This window comes from Berghia stephanieae, chromosome 13 (assembly GCF_034508935.2).
Source record: "Berghia stephanieae isolate SIO BIC M18660-M18661 chromosome 13, UCSD_Bste_1.3, whole genome shotgun sequence".
Classification (NCBI taxonomy): Eukaryota; Metazoa; Mollusca; class Gastropoda; order Nudibranchia; family Aeolidiidae; genus Berghia; species Berghia stephanieae.
In genome coordinates, this window is record NC_088372.1 from 9,959,236 (window position 1) to 9,982,123 (window position 22,888).

General features: G+C 38.8%; 2 protein-coding genes across 4 annotated transcripts in view; both read right to left on the minus strand.

The window, feature by feature from the left end:
* Positions 1–487: 487 nt before the first annotated feature.
* On the minus strand, positions 488–14,722 carry LOC144958635 (meprin A subunit beta-like). The gene is made up of 8 exons (XM_078890736.1): positions 14,378–14,722; positions 13,531–13,720; positions 11,552–11,734; positions 9,291–9,410; positions 7,209–7,452; positions 4,413–4,473; positions 2,606–2,710; positions 488–898 (listed from the first exon to the last, which is right to left on the minus strand). The coding sequence occupies exons 1-8, from the start codon at positions 14,550–14,552 to the stop codon at positions 642–644; spliced, it is 1,335 nt and encodes a 444-aa protein (XP_078746862.1). The 5' UTR covers positions 14,553–14,722; the 3' UTR covers positions 488–641.
* A 4,066-nt stretch (positions 14,723–18,788) lies between these two features.
* LOC144958633 (radial spoke head protein 6 homolog A-like) overlaps positions 18,789–22,888 on the minus strand; it is a 22,647-nt gene continuing 18,547 nt past the window's right edge. For 2 of the 3 annotated variants that reach the window (XM_078890734.1, XM_078890733.1), the window contains exons 9-10: positions 22,789–22,888; positions 18,789–20,217 (exon numbers count right to left, since the gene is read on the minus strand). The exon at positions 22,789–22,888 is cut by the window's right edge and continues 54 nt beyond it. In XM_078890734.1, coding sequence (XP_078746860.1) covers positions 20,036–20,217; positions 22,789–22,888 — 282 coding nt within the window. In that variant the 3' untranslated portion in view covers positions 18,789–20,035. The remainder of the gene's footprint in view (positions 20,218–22,788) is intronic. The other variant, XM_078890735.1, reaches the window with a different exon arrangement.

Here is a 22,888-nt window from a genome sequence, read left to right on the forward strand (position 1 = left end):
ATTATTATTATTATTATTATTATTATTATTATTATTATTATTATTATTATTATTATTATTATTATTGTTATTATTATTATTATTATTATTATTATTATTATTATTATTATTATTATTATTATTATTATTATTGTTATTACTACTACTACTATTATCATTTTACTATTACTATTACTATTATTATTATTATTATTATTATTATTATTATTATTATTATTATTATTATTATTATTATTATTATTATTGTTATTATTGTTATTATTATTATCATTATTACTATTATTATTATTATTATTATTATTATTATTATTATTATTATTATTATTATTATTATTATTATTATTACATTTTCACCGTACTAAAGATCCAAATTCTGTGTGTATTTCTTATTTCCATCGAAATATTTACACAAAAATGGCAAAATAGCTATCAAAAATAAAAACCATTCGCGTAAAAATCAATAAATTGAAAACCAAACATTCATCAATCAATTTGGTCATTTTTATTTCTTCCACCATTGTACACAATTCGACAAAAGAAAAAAAAAAGCTCACCTATCCCTTCCAATGTTCCACCATTTCTTCCAACACACATTTCTACAAAAAGAAAACAATACCCCGCACCGCCATCTCTCTCATTCCCTAACAACGGCCACCATAGACTTGTATATCGTCAATAGCAATGTCACTGTGTGTCCCTGACCCCACATGCGACTCAAGGACAAGATCCCACGTGGCTGGGGAGGTCAAGGTTATCTTGACATTGACCCATTGGTTCTTCTGAGAGCCAGTCCATCTCTTGACGGTTTGAGGGACAATGTGCCTGCCTTCGATCTTCACGTTGAACTGACCCATGCTGGACCCGTAGTCAAAGATGGCGAAAGACACACAATGAGTACCTGTGGAGGAATCCAGAAGGATCTGCAATGTCGGGAGACTGCAAGGTCATAATCTAGTTTTGAATAACAAACGCTGTACAGAGACATATGCAATGAATGTGTTCAACGTGCTTTAAAAGGGGTCCAGAATCAACAACAATGTAGGACGAAACATGACCCCTGTAAGACATGACCCATGTAAGACACGACCCCTGTAGGACAAATACCCATGTAAGACATGACCCATGTAAGACACGACCCCTGTAGGACATGACCCATGTAAGACATGACCCATGTAAGACACGACCCCTGTAGGACATGATCCATGTAAGACATGACCCATGTAAGACACGACCCCTGTAGGACATGATCCATGTAAGACATGACCCATGTAAGACACGACCCCTGTAAGACATGACCCCTAAAAGACATGACCCCTATAAGACATGACCCATGTAAGACACGACCCCTGTAGGACATGACCCATGTAAGACATGACCCATGTAAGACATGACCCCTATAAGACATGAACCATGTAAGACACGACCCATGTAAGAGATGACCCATGTAAGACATGACCCCTAAAAGACATGACCCCTATAAGACATGACCCATGTAAGACACGACTCCTGTAGGACATGACCCATGTAAGACATGACCCATGCAAGACATGGCTCCTATAAGACATGACCCCTGTAGGACATGGCCCATGTAAGACATGACCGCTATAACACATGACCCATGCAAGACATGACCCTGTAAGACATGACCCATGTAAGACATGACTCCTGTAAGACATGACCCCTGTAAGACATGACCCATGTAAGACATGACCCATGTAACACATGACCCCTGTAAGACATGACCCATGCAAGACATGACCCATGCAAGACATGACCCCCTGTAAGACATAACCCCTGTAAGACATGACCCATGTAACACATGGCCCCTATAAGACATGACCCATGCAAGACATGACCCTGTAAGACATGACCCCTGTAAGACATGACCCCTGTAACACATGACCCCTGTAAGACATGACCCATGCAAGACATGACCCATGCAAGACATGACCCATGCAAGACATGACCCCTGTAAGGCATAACCCCTGTAAGACATGACCCCTGTAAGACATGACCCATGCAAGACATGACCCCTGTAAGGCATGACCCCCGAAAAGAAGCTATCCAATCATTTCCGACAGAGGCGGCAACGCTGTCACAGGCCAGGTCTCCATTTACACCCGAGTACGACGAAAGAAATTATTTGAGGGGGCCCAATGGCTCAGTTAGTAGGGCACTTGCTTTACTGCAAAGGGTCCGTGGTCGATCCCGGTGAAGTCGAGATTTTTTTCTGACAACCAACCCCACCTCCTCTCCGTGTCCACTCAGCAGTAATTGTATAGCTGGATCTGCAATCTTTAGTGGAAAGTACTTTGAGATAGCCTGGCGTCCTATCCACATGTGTAGAAAGTAATTGATATGGTCCGATATAGATATAGGGACAAACTCCGGCTCTGTTACCTGATGGCTCGAAAGACCACTTTTCATGGAAAGAATGAGATGATGAGACTGCATTGAATGGGATAATGAGATGATGAGACTGCATTGAATGTGATAATGAGATGGTGAGACGGGTTTTGAATGAGACTGTACTAAATGAGAGAATGATATCGCATGAAATGATAGAATACAATGTTGAACGAGAAAATAAGATATTCTGTCCTACCTGCTGCGATGTTTGGTGACTTGAGTCTGGCGTATTTATTGGCGTGTCTATTCGACTCTGTGTAAACATAGTAACCAACTCCATTCGTGTGGTCAGCGTTGGGACCTGGGATAGGATTTAGAAAGATTGAATAAAATTAATAATTCTATCCCAACCCAGATTTCAGGTTTGGACAAAAAAGGATTGCTTATTTGTTTGTTTTTAAGGGTTTCACAGCGTTTTCAACACATTTAGGTTATATCAGCGCCAGTAAAAAGGAAGAAAATGGGATAGTAAAAAGTTATAGAATTATAATTAAAGCACCCAAGAGAAAGTAAGACAAAGGGGAACTGGGAACAAACAGGGATCAGATGTAGAATCCAAGAGCATACCACCAATGTACTTAGTTTGAGATCGCCTATAAGTCTCATCTGGACACAAGCACAAAATCCACCCAATCAAGAGGAATACACTTAAATGCTAACATTATACAGTCAAAATAACAAATATAATATTACATAACAGAGAGATGATTTACAAGGAAAAAAAAATCATCTCCCAAAACAATATTTATGCATTTGACTGTTTGCCTCCCAGCCAAGACCCCGACCAGGGCCAGGACAAAACCAAATAATCTCATTCCAATACAAAGACAGAAAGCATGTTGGGAAACAGATATAAGGGGATAGAAGACACAGAAGCCTCCCTGCCCACTATGGAAGATCAGGAACTCCAGGGACAAAAAACGGATAAAGCAAAGTATCTGCCAAGCCGAAAGTGGCAGAGAATATTTCTTGACCTCCCACAATGGGCAGGGAGGTACATCTTCTATCCCCCTATATGTTTTCCAACATGCTCTCTGTCTTTGTCTTGGAATGAGATTACTTGGTTTTGTCATGGTCCTGGCCGAATGCCCTGGCTGAGATGGAAACAGTCAAATGTATAGTTTTGGGAGATGATATTTTTTTCATTGTTAATCATCTCTGATGAAGCGATTTTGCCATGAGGCAGGTCTTCGACCGAAGCCGATTCGCTACAACCCAGTGTCTCCTCTTGCTGGTGGAGAAGCCTGGCAACTTTTCACCTAGTTTTGAGGAGTGTATGTCCCCGCCCCTTGAAACAAAAAAAAAACAAGCAAAGAACCCCCCCCCCACCCCGCAAAAAACCCCAAAAAAAACGAAAGAGAAACCAAACAGATATAAAACAAACCAAAACACCCCCCCCCCCCAAAAAAAAAAAAACAACAACAAAAAATCAACAAAACAAAACAAAAAGCAAAAACCAACTGGGTTTCCAAGAATCGCAATCTCCAAATAATAAAATTCTATGCATAAAATCGTCTGTTTTAATTGTAGAGTAAATTATTTTGTAGATTAGAGAATTGATTTCACAGATAACTCCCCTACTCTGGAAAATCTTGGATTTTAAAATTTGGCCAGAAAACTCCTTTCAATATCGATCGATTTAAATGACCCTAATCTGGGCGAAAACTTTTTAACCTGGGACTTCAATGAAGTAGGTTGTAGACCTCGCGAAGTCCCAGGTTTGAGAGTGTTTGCCATTATAAGGGTCATTTAAATCGATCGATATATGAAGTACGAGTTTTCTGGTAAAAACTTATAAATACCTGCTTTTCCAGTGTAGGGCAGTTAACAGGTCAAAATTTAATTCTCGCTCAAACAAGGGGCAAGGGGGAGGGAAGGGGGAGGGGGGAAGGGGGGCATAGGGGAAGGAAGGGGGAGGAAAGACGGGACCAGGGGGAAGGTAGGGGGGGCGCAAGGGGGAGGGAAGGGGGGGGGGGGGTGACGTTAGAATAAAACGAACCTACCAGTTCCCGATGTGGGTGTGGGACCTCTGCGTCTGGACCACTGGAAGTCATCGTGGGAATCCTAGACGTGAAACACAACAGATTAGCGTGTGAAAACAGCATTGATGTGGGAATCCTAGTAGACGTGAAACACAACAGATTAGCGTGTGAAAACAGCATTGATGTGGGAATCCTAGTAGACGTGAAACACAACAGATTAGCGTGTGAAAACAGCATTGATGTGGGAATCCTAGTAGACGTGAAACACAACAGATTAGCGTGTGAAAACAGCATTGATGTGGGAATCCTAGTAGACGTGAAACACAACAGATTAGCGTGTGAAAACAGCATTGATGTGGGAATCCTAGTAGACGTGAAACACAACAGATTAGCGTGTGAAAACAGCATTGATGTGGGAATCCTAGTAGACGTGAAACACAACAGATTAGCGTGTGAAAACAGCATTGATGTGGGAATCCTAGACATGAAACACAACAGATTAGCGTGTGAAAACAGCATTGAGGTGGGAATCCTAGACATAAAACACAACAGATTAGCGTGTGAAAACAGCATTGAGGTGGGAATCCTAGACATAAAACACAACAGATTAGCGTGTGAAAACAGAATTGATGTGGGAATCCTAGACATGAAACACAACAGATTAGCGTGTGAAAACAGCATTGATGTGGGAATCCTAGTAGACGTGAAACACAACAGATTAACGTGAGAAAACAGCATTGATGTGAGAATTCTAGACGTGAAACACAAAAGATTAACGTGTGAAAACAACATTGATGTGGGAATCCTAGACATAAAACGCAATAGATTAGCATGTGAAAACAGAATTGATGTGGGAATCCTAGACATGAAACACAACAGATTAGCGTGTGAAAACAGCATTGATGTGGGAATCCTAGACTTGAAACAACGCGTGAAAACAGCATTGACGTAAGGGGGACCACTCATGATAGTGATACGTCGTTTCCCATCGAGTCAAACGGCTGTTATGTCGGAATGAACTCAATTAGAAAAATGGAATCTATATATAAAAAAAATTATAACAGATATTACTAAACGTGCTCAAATTGCTTCACAATGGGTCTCAAGTCAACAGCAACACGAGGACGAAAAATACACCTGTTAAGCAAATTACAATTTTTCTTTCCGACAGAAGCAACGTTGATGGTACCCATATTACCCTAGCATATTTATCTATTAATTATATGTTTTAATCAATCAATCAATCCATCCATCAATCAATCAATCAATCAATCAATAGATCGATAAAAAGTCAATCAATGAATCAATAGATTGATCATTTGGTCAATAAGTCAGTCAGTTAGTCAGTCAGTCAGTCAGTCAGTCAGTCAAACAATCAACTAATCAATCAATCAATCAATCAATTAAGCAATCAGACAATCAATCAATCAAACAATCAACTAATCAGTTAACAAAAAAAAACATTCCATCGATTAATTCCAACGATCAATCAATCAGTCAATCAATCAATCAATCAATCAATCTATCAATCAGTTAATAAAAAAATCCACCAATACCTACAACATTCCCACTGCCCACCTGAATCATGTCACAGAACATCTAGAGATCCCCACTGCCCACCTGAATCATGTATACATAATCCACAACATCTAGAGATCCTCACCGCCCACCTGAATCATATATACATAATCCCCAACATCTAGAGATCCTCACTAACCATCTGAATCATGTATACATAATCCACAACATCTAGAGATCCCCACTGCCCACCTAAATCATGTATACATAATCCACAACATCTAGAGATCCTCACTACCCACCTGAATCATGTATACATAATCCACAACATCTAGAGATCCTCACTACCCACCTGAATCATGTATACATAATCCCCAACATCTAGAGATCCCCATGCCCACCTGAATCATGTATACATAATCCCCAACATCTAGAGATCCTCACTACCCACCTGAATCATGTATACATAATCCACAACATCTAGAGATCCCCATTGCCCACCTGAATCATGTATAAATAATCCACAACATCTAGAGATCCTCACTACCCACCTGAATCATGTATACATAATCCACAACATCTAGAGATCCCCACTGCCCACCTGAATCATGTATACATAATCCACAACATCTAGAGATCCTCACTACCCACCTGAATCAAGTATGCATAATCCACAACATCTAGAGATCCTCACTACCCATCTGAATCATGTATACATAATCCACAACATCTCGAGATCCCCATTGCCCACCTGAATCATGTATACATAATCCACAACATCTAGAGATCCTCACTGCCCACCTGAATCATGTATACATAATCCACAACATCTAGAGATCGTCACTAACCACCTGAATCAAGTATACATAATCCACAACATCTAGAGATCCCCATTGCCCACCTGAATCATGTATGCATAATCCACAACTCTAGAGATCCTCACTGCCCACCTGAATCATGTATAAATAATCCACAACATCTAGAGATCCTCACTGCCCACCTGAATCAAGTATACATAATCCACAACTCTAGAGATCCGCATTGCCCACCTGAATCATGTATAAATAATCCACAACACCTAGAGATCCCCATTGCCCACCTGAATCATGTATACATAATCCACAACATCTAGAGATCCTCACTGCCCACCTGAATCATGTATACATAATCCACAACATCTAGAGATCCTCACTACCCACCTTAATCAAGTATACATAATCCACAACATCTCGAGATCCCCATTGCCCACCTGAATCATGCATACATAATCCCCAACATCTAGAGATCCGCATTGCCCACCTGAATCATGTTACAGAATCCCGTCTCAAAGGTACAATCCACCGTGACTTGGGTCCGTGTCGGGGACACAATATGGTTGGTGTCGACAGGACAGTTGTACAACGTCTGGATACGCTTCACGTCCTGTGTACTCAACTTCAACCTCTGGCCAAGCTGTTGACCATGGGCTAGATTGACCTTGGGGGTCACGGTGGGCTTGGACTTGTCCACGGCGAAGATGTAGGCGGAATAATGCATGATGGATCTAGGATTGGGGGGGAGGGGGGGGGGGGAGAAAACGTCATTTGTATGAAATGGGGATGATGGGTCCCTACCACAAACATGTACACACACCCAATTTCACACACATACATACACACATACAGACAATCAGACACACACACAATATATATATATATGGTATATATATATATATATATATATATATATATATATATATATATATTTATATATATATATATATATATATATATATATATATATATATAAAATATATACATATACATATATATGCATTTTGTTGTACAATTTTGTATTAAATTAACACCTGTGTTCAATTCCTTCAGTAATCTATAATAGTTTAGACTTGACATTCCACATGGATATGATATTACTGAATTCAACGATGTGTGAAAAAAATAACAAATATATACCAAGCTATTTGTTTGGGATTGTGTATTTGTTATATATTGTATCAGGAATTGAAAGGATAAGAAGGAGCTAGTGATTGACTTTAGGAGAGTGAAGGAACCGATAGAACCGTTAAAATTAAAGGACCAATTCGTCCAGCGAGTTCCTCACTACAAATACCTTGGTGTAACGATTGATGACAGGCTCAAGTGGGATGAACACTTGAAAATAATTAGGCATAAGATGTGCAGACGTACATATTTTATATCAAAACTCTCTCAGTTTAGAATAGATAAAACCCTCTGCACATTATTTTATAGAGCAGTAATCGAAAGTGTTTTGTCATTTTGTATAACAGCTTGGGGAGACAATTGCTTAGCAGTGGAAAGGAACAAAATAAATTCAAATATTAAAAAATCCATTAAACGCTATATAAATGATGTTGACGATGTAGATCTTTTATACGAGGAATTTTGTATAAATAAAATAACTAAAATATTAAATGACCAGTATCATCCACTAAGACCATCAATTATTATGTCAGAAAGAAGTGGTCGCCCTTTCTCTATTTCAACGAAAACAGAGAGACACCGAAAATCTTTTCTGCCGTCCAGTATTAGGCTTTATAACAACAAGCAATAATCATTTTATATAATTATTTCTCATTTTTACTTTTTAAAAATATAAATATTAATTCATTAATTTATTTGTTTTGCAATCTTTTCAATTTTCAATTTATAGTGACAGTTTTAACTATTTTACAGTGTTGAAATTATTCATATTATAAAGCGCAGCTCTGGTTATAGAGCTGCTCATTTTATATATATATATATATATATATATATATATATATATATATATATATATATATATATATACATCCTATTTCCATTGTATTTTTATCTTATTGTGTAAATTATAACACGTCTGTACAAAAAATTTCCTTTTTGGGATGCAATAAAGTATTATTATTATTATTATTATTATTATTATTATTATTATTATTATTATTATTATTATTATTATTATTATTATTATTATTATTATTATTATTATAATCAGCGATACACAAGATTTTAAAAACCAAGCAAACTCGATCATCTATAGCGCTAAACGTGCTCAAAGCGCTTTACAAAAAGTCACAAACAGCAACACTTAACATGTAGGACGAGAAATGATTCTTGTAAGTTTATATTACAATTTATTTTACACAGTGACAATTGTACAGGCTAGGTACTCATTTTACACATAAGTACGGTGAGAGAATGTAAGCAAAGAGGATTCAAGGTATTGCCACTCAAGGTAAGTCTGGACCCCGCGACACCCCAGTCTAAAGGCGAGTGTCATAACATCAAAGCACAAGGCTGCCCACAAAAATGATAAAAATGATTTAAAAGATAAGATAAAATTCCATTTGGAGTTCAAGGCCTGGGCGGCCATAGCGGTCATTACCCGTAATCATAGGGAGAGTTGAGAGTGGTCATCTGAGAGGTGGTCAGTTTGGCAAAGTCTGATTGTCTACTGGACGGGATGTTACTGGAGTGGATGTCCACGTAGCTGTCTCGGTCATATCTATGGGGGTGGGGGATTGGATGGAGATGAGTTGAATGATGGTGATGGTGATAATGATGGTGGTGGTGGGATGATGATGATGGTGGTGGTGGTGGTGGTGGTGGTGGTGGTGGTGGTGGTGATGGTGGTGGTGGTGGTGGTGGTGTTGATAGTGGGATGATGGTGGTGATGGTGGTGGTGGTGGTGATGTTGATAGTGGGATGATGGTGGTGATGGTGGTGGTGGTGGGATGATGATGGTGGTGATGGTGGTGGTGGTGGTGGTGGGATGATGATGGTGGTGGTGGTGATGGTGGTGATGTTGATAGTGGGATGATGGTGGCGATGGTGGTGGTGGTGGTGATGGTGGTGATGGTGGTGGTAATGGTGGCGGTGGTGGTGGTGATGGTGGCGGTGGTGGTGGTGGTGATGGTGATGATGGTGGTGATGGTGGTGGTGGTGATGGTGATGGTGGTGATGGTAGTGGTGGTGATGGTGATGGTGATGGTGGTGGTGGTGGTGGTGATGATGATAGTGGTGATAGTGATGATGGTGGTGGTGGTAGCAGCAGATGATGATCATGATGATAACAATGACAATAACAATGATAAAAAGAAAGGTGACGACGAAGGCAATGGCGATAAATAATATTAATTATTAAACATCGACAATAACGACAACACTATTACTATTATCATTATCAGTATTATTATGACTAATATCATTTTCTTTGTTATTATTATTATTATTATTATTATTATTATTATTATTATTATTATTATTATTATTATTATATTATTATTATTATTATTATTATTATTATTATCATTATTATTATCATTATTATTATTATCATTATTATTATTATTATCATTATCATTATTATCATTATCATCACTATCATTATCAGTATCACTATTTTCATTTTCTTTTTCATTATTATTCTTATCATTAATGTTATTATTATTATTATTATTATTATTATTATTATTATTATTATTATTATTATTATTATTATTATTATTATTATTATTATTATTATCATTAATAATAGTAATAATATAATAATAATAATAATAATAATAATAATAATAATAATAATAATAATAATAATAATAATAATAACAGTAATGATAATAATAATAATAATGATATAATAATAATAATAATAATAATAATAATAATAATAATAATAATAATAATAATAATAATAATAATAATAATATAATAATAATAATAATAATAATAATAATACTCCTATTACTACTATTACTGCTATTACTACTACTCTTACACATTTGACTGTTTCCGTCTCAGCCAAGTACTGCAGCAAGGGTTAGGATAAAACAAGTGATCCCATTCCAAAACACGGCCAGAAATCAACGAATAACAGATATGGGGGATAGAATACACAGCAAGTGACCTCCTGCCTACCATGGGAGGTCGAAAGACTCCACCCAGATTCAGCAAGTGACCTCCTGCCGACCACAGGAGGTCGAAAGACTCTCACCCAGACTCAGCAAGTGACCTCCTGCCCACCATGGGAGGTCGAAAGACTCTCACCGAGACTCAGCAAGTGACCTCCTGCCGACCACAGGAGGTCAAAAGACTCTCACCCAGACTCAGCAAATGACCTCCTGCCCACCATGGGAGGTCGAAAAACTCTCACGCAGACTCAGCAAGTGACCTCCTGCCCACCATGGGAGGTCGAAAGACTCTCACCCAGACTCAGCAAGTGACCTCCTGCCCACCATGGGAGGTCGAAAGACTCTCACCCAGACTCAGCAAGTGACCTCCTGCCCACCATGAAAGGTCGAAAGACTCTCACCCAGACTCAGCAAGTGACCTCCTGCCCACCATGGGAGGTCGAAAGACTCTCACCCAGACTCAGCAAGTGACCTCCTTCCGACCACAGGAGGTCGAAAGACTCTCACCCAGACTCAGCAAGTGACCTCCTGCTCACCATGGGAGGTCGAAAGACTCACCCAGACTCAGCAAGTGACCTCCTGCCCACCATGGGAGGTCGAAAGACTCTCACCCAGACTCAGCAAATGACCTTCTGCCCACCATGGGAGGTCGAAAGACTCTCACCCAGACTCAGCAAGTGACCTCCTGCCGACCACCGGAGGTCAAAAGCCAACGCCCAGGCATCCGTTTCATTACCTGTTTTGTTCGTGGTAGAATCCGAGAGTGTGTAACAGTTCGTGCATGATGGTGCCTTTCTGTTCACATCCCTGTCCGATGGAGACCAGGCCTCTTCCACTGTGACGACCCACAGGCGAGTGGCAGCCATCTTGGGGCACGACATAAATGTAGTTTGTATCGTGGGATGTCTTGGGGACGAATCTGGATTGCAGACAAATGACGTTATAATCTGGTTTATATTTGGACATCTCTATGAGGTTCTCAGACAGCCATATTGCCAAAAAAATACAACAACAAAACAAAAAAACAAAACAAAAAAAAAAACAGAAAAAAATACAAGCAAGCAAACAAAAAGAACAGCACAAGAAAAAGAAAAAATAATTTAAAAAAAAACAAAGAAAAAAAAAAAATTAACCCCAAAAAAACTGACCAAAATAAAACAAAACGAACAAAACAATACAATACAAATAAAAAAAAAACCAAAGAAAAAACCAAAGAAAAAACCCAACAAAACAACAAACAAAACAAAAACAAAGGAAAAAGCAAAAACGCAATTATCAAAACAAAACAACACACCCTCCTTGTAAACAAACATAAAAGAAACAAGAAGCTATCAAAATCAAAACAAAAACAAAACAAAACAAAAACAAAGACAACACAGCGACACATATCAGTAGTTTTTACAACTTAGAGATCCAATCAAATGTTGATGCTATGCGTGAAGGTAAAAAACTCATAACATCCAGATATAACGGACCAATACACAAACCTTGTGTAACCTTGAACGTTTATAGTCTGATTGGTAGAATTTAATCGTCTTGAATGCCTGGGTCATTCCAGTCTTTCCTTGGAATAGACCATCAAAACAAACCCTCCCCCCATATGGGATGAATAATGGGACTTTTATTTATTTATTTATATTTCTTATCATTACAATGATGGCTTAACACAATAACAAAGAGCTGAGGGACGTCATTTTCGTTCCTTCTATAGATAGAGCGAAATTGGCGTGACCCAGGTCTTTGTTATTGTTTCCAGATAGTCATTTTTATGAGTAGTTCTCACTACAATGTATTAATCAAACTATAGATAGTATGCGCTTGGCTAAGAAGCTCACACCAGTGCCATCCGGAAGTATAACAGACCAACACACAATACTATGTGTAACCTTGAACGTTGATAGTCTGGTTAATACAGTTAGGTGAGAATTATTCATAAACGCGGATGGCAACAAAGACCTGAGTGACGTCAACTTCGAACTATCTATAAACGCTAAAGGTTACACAGATGAGTTTAGTGTTATGGTACGTTATACCCGGCTGGCAGATTGTTGCGAGTAAATTGTCTGAGCGAAAAGCCTCAATTGAATAAATCTGATTGTTTGTTTGTTTTCCTTGGACAGCTTTCAGACTGAGACACGATATGATAAGTTGTATTTTCTTCTTATCAAGCTGTCATTTTCAATTTTATTTTCAGTTCTTGCTGTTGCAGTCCACAACTAGTTAGTAGTCATTCCGAGCCATTAGGCTCATAGAGCCGGAGTTCATCCCGGTTTATTATAGCGTGAAGCGAACAATAGCAATTGTTTGCTACCCTTTGGATACGACGATAGTCTATCGCAAAGTACTTTCCGCCAGATCTAAGAGACCCAGCTACTTGATCACTGCTGGGTGCACAGGGAGATCAGAAGAAGAAAAAAATATCGACTGCATCCGGGATCGATCTCGGTCCCTTTGCGTGTGAAGAGAGTGCTCTACCAACTGAGCTACTGGGACCCCCTGCCCACAACTAGTAACAGCATAGAACTCACTTTCGTTTTAATAGCAGTTCTAACGCAGCCTCATAGCCTCAGAATATCTCATCCAAGTTTTAGTGGCTCGAATCGGACGTCCATTATAATAATATATCACTATCCAGATAAATGCTTATCCACTGCATTAATTAATCCGATACTTTTCGTCACATCTACGTTTGATCCTACAAGCCGAGTGCCTTACCTGACACAATAACTACTTCCGTGTTTGGTGTCCGATTCAATTTCTCTCATGGCCGTCAAAATATTGGATTTCACCGAGGACGGGTAGGAGGAATGGATGAGGTAGGGGACTACACCGTTTGGCCACTTCAACTGGGAATATTTCACAGCGTTTCTCTGGTCGGGCTGAGTGATGTCGCCTTCGTAATAACCTAAAGAATTAGAAATTACGAAAAACAAATGATTAGAAATGGAATTAAATTTAACGCAATTTTTGGAGCCCATATAAACGAATATACAATTTTTAGAATTTCTTTTATTCCCTCAGAACAAAACCTGGGCTTTTAGATAGCGCAATATCCATGTAAGGGAGGGGGTGCGGGGTAACAAGGATCTGACTAGACTATCAACTGATCATTTGCGTCTTATCATTTTAGGTAGGTAAAAAAACGGGGGGGGGGGGGGGGGGGGTGACAAGGAACTGACTAGACTATCGACTAATCATTTGTGTCTTATCATTCTAGGTAGGTAAAAAAAACGGGGGGGGGGGGGGGGGGAAAAAGGATCTGGCAAGACTATCAACTAATCATTTATGTCTTACCATTCTAGGTAGGTAAAAAAACGGGGGGAGGGGGGGGGGGTAACAAGGATCTGAGTAGACTATCAACCAGTCATTTATGTCTTACCATTCTATGTAGGTAAGGGGGTAAAAAGGATCCATCTATCAACCAATGATTTGTGTCTTACCCTTCTAGTTAGGAAAGGGGGAGGGGAGGTAACAAGGATCTGACTAGACTATCAACCAATGATTTGTGTCTTACCCTTCTAGTTAGGAAAGGGGGAGGGGAGGTAACAAAGATCCTACTTACCAGAATTGGCCTCGGGGTTGTCTGGATATTCCTCCTCCTCAAACGTCACCGTCAATTTCCCTCCATCTGTCGTTGTATTGGGATCTGAACCTTTGTCCCCATCGCTATCACCAGCTGGGGTTGTCTGACCGCTTACATACAGCACAACCAGTGCAAGAATTACAAGTTTCAACATTTTATAATTTAGTATAATTATTTAGTGTCAAGTAAAATAAACCAACGTGGGCCTCAGGAAAATTGGCACCATCTCCTCCAGCAAAAGACAACGGTCGAAAGACACAGGGCAATGTAGGTAAGACCAGAGGTGTGTCATTTCCTTGGTGCACCGGAACTGACGTCATTGCATAATCGTCATTCTTCTGTGTCTGCGCATATCGTACCGTAATCGTGACAAGCGTTACGTCACCTCTGTGATGTCACAGACGAATTGGAACCACGTAACGTTTTGTGACAGTAACGCTACAGATTTCAACTTATAAACATTTACATGTGGAGTCCGAAAATCGTTAGATAACGGTCGAACGTTTAAAATGATATTTATTGGAAAACGCTAGAAATGATGATGAAAATGGTGATGATGATGATGATGATGATGATGATGATGATGATGATGATGATGATGATAATAATAATAATAACAATAAAAATAAAATAATAATAATAATAATAATAATAATAATAATAATAATAATAATAATAATAATAATAATAATAATAATAATAATAATAATAATAATAATACAATTTTCGAAACTAATAATAAAAATAATAGTAGAACAGTGAGATGATTTACTAGGAAAGAAAAAGATCATATCCCAAAACAGGTGCTATACATCTGACGGTCTCCCTTCCAGCTAAGGATGCCCCCCCCGGTCAAGACTAAGGAAAAATCCAAGCAATCTCAACCCTGAACAAAGACAGAAAACAACATGGAGTGGGGGGGGGGGCCGGGGGAACAGATATAGGGGGATAGTAGGCAATGAAGGTAACCTCCTGTCCACCATGGGACGTGAGAAGACCTCATCCGGATATCCTCTCTCATAAACAGGAACTCTACATTCAACTGCAATCCTCTCCGCTAAGAATCTCTGCCAGGACCAGGAAAAACCCAGAAATGCTGATCGGAACAAAGACTAAAGCAACTTGTATTGTTTCCATCCTAGGTCTTTCCATTTTCACCTTTTTGTTTGTATGAGAACTGTTTAAATTACACCGGTGTTCTATCCAAAGAGTAAAAGTAATTTTACTGTTATTTTTGTATTTTCGAGATCCGATTACATTGCATGTTATAGATAGAACACTTTCCATTGGCGATACCCTGACCTGATGGCTGTATGGTGTGAGGTCAATTGATTGTTCTGGAAGTGTCCAGCGGTCACTGAAATGAGATGACTGGGTGAGGAAAAGAGGGAGAAGAGGGAGGGAGGGAGATAGAAGGAGAGAAAGGAAGAGAGAAGAAGAGAGAGGGAAGAAGATAGAGGGAGGGAGAGGGAGAGAGGTAGAGAGAGAGAGAGAGAGAGAGAGGGAGGGAGATGGTGAGGCAGAGAGAGATACAGAAAGATAGAGAGGTGGGAAGATAGAAATAGAGAGAAAGAAGGATATATATATATATATATATATATATATATATATATATATATATAGAGAGAGAGAGAGAGAGAGAGAGAGAAATTAAAGGTGATCTCGCTTTAGGATGACTGGACTTGATGATTGTATTAAAATATCCACTAAGTTGTGTGATTGATTCCTCTATAGATGATTTCAATCCAACATCGATAATATCGATATAGATTCAATCCAACACCGATATTGTCGATATAGATTCAATCCAACAACAATAATGTCGATATAGATGAAATCCAACATCGATATAGATTCAATCCAACAACGATAATATAGATATAGATTCAATCCAACATCGATATAGATTCAACCAAACATCAATAATCTCAATATAGATTCAATCCAACATCGATATAAATTCAACCCAACATCGATAATGTCGATATAGATTCAATCCAACAACGATAATATCGATATAGATTCAATCCAACATCGATATAGATTCAACCCAACATCGATAATCTCAATATAGATTCAATCCAACATCGATATAAATTCAACCCAACATCGATAGTGTCGATATAGATTCAATCCAACAACGATATAGATTCAACCCAACATCGATAATGTAGATATAGATTCAATCCAACATCGATAATGCCGATATAGATTCAATCCAACATCGATATAGATTCAACCCAACATCGATAATGTCGATATAAATTCAACCCAACATCGATAATATCGATATAGATTCAATCCAACAACGATATAGATTCAACCCAACATCGATAATGTCGATATAGATTCAATTCAACATCGATATAGATTCAACCCAACATCGATAATGTCGATATAGATTCAATCCAACATCGATATAGATTCAACCCAACATCGATAATGTCGATATAGATTCAATCCAACAACGATAGTGTCGATATAGATCAAGACATTTTGCCCTTGGACTGGAAGATCTCTGGTTTGGGTCCAACTGTGGGTGAATAAAAGTTGTGTCCTTGGAGAAGACACTATACTGACATTTTCGCCAAACATTCATGGGTGTCTGGCCGATATCAGTGTTGAAGCTGTCCATGAAATTAATCTGTATCAGGGCCTGATAGCCGTCATGTCTTCACCCACATGCAAAGTGTTCCTGTTGACTTAGGACTCCTCGTAAAACGGTTTGAACACGTTTCATGGGCAAGGCTGCATATAAAATCGCGAAGGTTTTTATGCATATGTAATATAACAGTTTACATACAAGAAAATGGGATGATAGCCTGCACATCAATTCAAATTTCCATGTCTTCATTAAGTGGCAACTCAAACGCCCAGATCGACGGAGAAGTCAATTTGAGGCAACCCTAAACAAACATAACCCTGGACTGACTAACGACCAGGTGGTCACTTCACATCAGGTGAACTGACAAGCACCTTTGGAGACCAGGTGAAGATAGGAGTTGGTGCCGGACAAAATGTCACATGACTTATGTAACTAGGATGACGTCATACATGGGTCATTCTTGTGGTGGTCATCGGTGGCCAAGCGGTCGGCTTTACTATCTATAACAAAACTCAAGCGACGTTAACGGTTACACTGGCCAGTATCCGAGCGGTTCCGTCACGTTCGGAAACTCTTTCACCTTCGCCTGAAACTGACCAAAAAAGGACGTCACGAAATAAGACAACGACCACCAAACGAACGTAAAAAGTGAGTTGTTGTTGGGAGTGCTGAAGTAATCAAATGATTCCATTGGTTGAGCTATTGATTACAACTCACAATTAAGTTTTTCTTCGTGATATTCCGTCTTCTTTTATGACAAATGTTTGGGTTAGTATCAGGCCATGAGTTTACGGAGGCCATGTCCGTACTACTACTACTACTACTACTACTACTACTACTACTACTACTACTACTACTACTACTACTACTACTACTACTACTACTACTACTACTACTACTACTACTACTACTACTACTACTACTACTACTACTACTATTACGACTACTACTACTACTACTACTACTACTACTACTACTACTACTACTACTACTACTACTACTACTACTATTACTACTACTACTACTACTACTGCTACTACTACTATTACTGCTACTATTACTGCTACTACTACTGCTACTACTACTACTCCTACTACTAATACTACTACTACTACTACTACTACTACTACTACTACTACTACTACTACTACTACTACTACTACTACCGCTACTGCTACTACTACTATTACTGCTACTATTACTGCTACTACTACTGCTACTACAAAACTCCTTACTACTACTAATATCTATACTACTACTACTACTACTACTACTACTACTACTACTACTCCTACTACTACTAATACTACTACTACTACTACTACTACTACTACTACTACTACTACTACTACTACTACTACTACTACCTACTACTACTACCACTACTACCACTACTGCTACCGCTGCTACTACTACCACTACTACTACTAGCCAAGGACTGCGGCAAGAGTCAGGATAAAACCAAGTGGTCCTATTTCAAAACAAAGCCAGAAAACAACTAAATAACAGATACAGGGAGATAGAATACACAGGAAGTGGCTCCTGTCCACAATGGGAGGTCGAAAGACTCCGCCCAGCTAAGCAAGTGGGACTCCTGTCCAACATGGGAGGTCGAAAGACTCCACCAAGCTAAGCAAGTGACCTCCTACCCCCTGTGGAAGGTCAAAAGACCGCAGTCTCATCTTATACTAAAGTAGAGCAATGTTGAGCGGATACAGTGACTCTGGTCTTGCAGGAAGTGACGTAGAAGAGTGACAATATCAAAGGGGAACAAAGCTGGGATTCCAAAATGCAAGAATGTAAAAAATATTTTATTCAACTCTAATGATTGTGATTTCGTTATTTCATGTTGGTGGACACTGAAAAAACATCTAAATGAAATTGTCCATCTGCCATATTTAATCTATATCGTTAACAATCTGAGGTCATAAATTGTTTTTGGAATATTGATGTCATCTCGCGTTACTGGTTAAATGCTGACCTGCAAACTATTACGAAACATTCGTAGAATTAAGAAATTTTGGCGAAAATTTTATAATTTTATGAGCATCTCTACGTAATTAAAAATTCATGAAAATGAAAGTTGATGCCAGACTACATAATTTTAAAGATTTTGAGGTGTTATTTTATCAGAGGGATTATGAAATTTGATTTTTAAAGTTATTTATAGCGACAGAGATAGAGAATATGTCTGTTTTTGGGTCATTGGTCATAGTGAGGTAGAGATAGAGAATATGTCTGTTTTTGGGTCATTGGTCATAGGGAGGTAGAGATAGAGAATATGTCTGTTTTTGGGTCATTGGTCATAGGGAGGTAGAGATAGAGAATATGTCTGTTTTTGGGATTGGTCATAGGGAGGTAGAGATAGAGAATATGTCTGTTTTTGGGTCATTGGTCATAGGGAGGTAGAGATAGAGAATATGTCTGTTTTTGGGTCATTGATCATAGGGAGGTAGAGATAGAGAATATGTCTGTTTTTGGGTCATTGGTCATAGGGAGGTAGAGATAGAGAATATATCTGTTTTTGGGTCATTGGTCATAGGGAGGTAGAGATAGAGAATATGTCTGTTTTTGGGATTGGTCATAGGGAGGTAGAGATAGAGAATATGTCTGCTTTTGGTCATTGGTCATAGGTAGGTAGAAATGGATAGCGAATATGTCTGATATTTTTGGGCCATTCTATCTAAATCCAGCCAGTTCGTTTACAAATACATTCACTTTTTATTTATTATATTTTTGTTGTATTTTAGTTTATTTTTACATACAATAACATTGTATAGAAGTTGCACTCGTATAATAGCAATAAATGAAAACTCAAAATCTGACGGATCTAATACACATCGTCCCCTTCCTCTTCCACCTCCTCCTCTTCTTCCTCTTCTTCTCCTTCTTCTTCCTTCTCCATCATCAACTCTTCCTGCTCTCGCATCACCGCCCTCATCGCAGCTTCCTCTTCCGGGGTAGGATCTTCCTGTTCGATAACTTCCGGTCCTGTTGGGAATTCTGCTATCGGCTCCGGGGGAATCGACGGGTCAAAGTTTTCCCCGAGTGCCTTGAGTCCCCACCCCACGTAGAGATTGGCCCAGTTCTTTCCCTTGTCTGTGGCCACGGTTACGGCCCCCTGGCCAGCGGACAGACGTCACAGCTACTGGACTGTGTTCGGGAACAAACTGTGACGTCATTCGGGCAATCCAAGGCGGGCTGGGGCCCACTTCTGAAAGGAATCAGACAGACAAAATCCACTTGTGACGTATTGACCAGATTGTGTATGGAGGAATGTAAGGCAGATTGGTTGGGGGATTCTCATATTGAAGATCTGTGCAAATGACGGCGAACTCGCGATAATGACTATAATTATGATGACGACGACGACGATGATGATGATGATGATGATAATGATGATGATGATGATGATGATGATAACAGTATTATAACGAAAACAATAAATCGATAATAATAAAATTCCTATCTATATACGTGTGTGAGCGTGTGAACAAATGTGTGTATGTACGAGTATGAGTGTGTTTGAGAGAGAAAGAGAGAGAGGGAGAGAGAGAGAGAGAGAGAGAGGAAGAGAGAGAGAGAAAGAAAGAAAGAAAGAAAGAAAGAGAGAGAGAGAGAGAGAGAGAGAGAGAGAGAGAGAGAGAGAGAGAGAGAGAGAGGAAGGGAGCTTATTTGAACTTTAAATATTTTAATGAAAGGCCACTCAGTGACCCGTATCATTAACCCTCTCATTACCAGCCATTTTCAGGATTTTCCACAAATCTTCACACCCAACTAACATAATTTTTTTTCACTCACACATAATAGCAGTAAACTTCTTGCGATATATAATTTCTGTAGCAAAACAAGCTCTACAACACACTGTTCATTTTCTTTAAGTTTTATGATATACAAAAGAAATTTGAATAAGAAAAATGTTGGTAGTATCGTAACGAATGTGACGAGTTTCCTATTGTTGGTATGGAGAGGGTTAAACAACACAATACAAAATCAATGATCCATTAATTGAAAAATAATCACGAATAAAAAAACGATTACCGTAGCTGAGTGAATTAATTAATTGAAACATGGCCACACAATAAAGTGTATGACAATTATATCTAACAATCTACAAAACTATCTTGTGGTACAAAAGGTCTTTGATCTTACAAGGAATACAATGAGATTTTACAGTCCTGTATAAAATAAGTATGGAATGATTTTGTTTGGTTTTGTTTGGTTTTCAATGGTTTTATGGCGCTTACAACAAATTTAGGTCATATCAGAGCCAGTAAAAAAAGGAAGAAAATGGGATTATATAAAAGTTCTGAATTACAATTAAAGCATCCAAGATTAAGGCAGACAAAGGAGAATTGGTTCAAATCGGGAACCTGTGAAGATTCCAAGAGCACACCATCAGTTATGAGATCACCTTAAAATCTCATCTAGACACGAGCACAGAATCCCGTTAAGAGGAACGCACGCAAATGCTTACATTATACATTCAAAACAACAAATATGATAATACATAACAGAGAGATGATTTACGAGGAAAAAAAATGTCATCTCCCAAAACTATAACTATGCATTTGACTGTTTCCCTCTCAGCCAAGGAGTACGGCCAGGGCGAGGACAAAAACAAGCAATTTCATTCCAAGACAAAGACAGAAGGCAAATTGGAAAACAGCTGTAGAGGGATAGAAGACACAGTAAGTGCCTCCCCGACACTATGGGAGGTCAGGAACCCCACTCAGCCTTCCCACTATGGGAGGTCAGGAATCCCACCCAGCCTGCCCACTATGGGAGGTCAGGAACCCCACTCAGCCTGCCCACTATGGGAGGTCAGGAACCCCACTCAGCCTGCCCACTATGGGAGGTCAGGAATCCCACCCAGCCTGCCCGCTATGGGAGGTCAGGAATCCTACCCAGGAATGATATTGTACTGAGCTCCCAACATATAATGCAAGTCAAAGGTTGGACTGTTAGAAAATATAGAATTTTTACTTTTAAAATCCGACCAGAAGGTTTTTGTTACAAAATGTATTAGGAATGGGATGTAAACATGGAAGACCTCTGAAATAGCTCAGATTGCAAATTATATGTTGTCTTTACGACATCATGTAAAGGGAAAATACGGGATTTTTAAAAGTCCTGTCCAGTTTGAGAGATAGATAGATAGATTGATGGATTGAAAGATAGATAGATAGATAGATAGATAGATAGATAGATAGATAGATAGATAGATAGATAGATAGATAGATAGATAGATAGATAGATAGATAGATACCTAGACAGCTTGCTAGATAGATAGATAGATAGATAGATAGATAGATAGATAGATAGATAGATAGATAGATAGATAGATAGATAGGCGCGAGAGAGATGGTGTGTGTGTGTGTGTGTGTGTATGTGTGTGTTTTTGTTTGTGTGTGTATGTGTGTGTTTTTGTTTGTGTGTGTTTGTGTTAGGTGGAGCACACACAAACACACACAAACAAAAACACACACATACACGTATACATATATATATATATATATATATATATATATATATATATATATATATATAGAGAGAGAGAGAGAGAGAGAGAGAGAGAGATATAGGGAGTAAGAGTGAGAGGAAGAAAGGGAGAGAGAATGGCTGAGAGAAGTAGAGAGAGAGAGAGAGAGAGAGAGAGTGTGTGTGTGTGGGTGTGGTGTGTGTGTGTGTGTGTGTGTGTGTGAGAGAGAGAGAGAGAGAGAGAGAGAGAGATGATTTACATTAAGAAAAGCAACCTTGATATGTGAAAAGATGAGCCACTAACCAACGTCCTCCGAGATGGGTACCAGTAATGGCTGAGGTATTTCCGGTTCCATTTCATCTGCGTCCATCCTCTCTTCCTCTTCCTCCTCATCATATTCCCC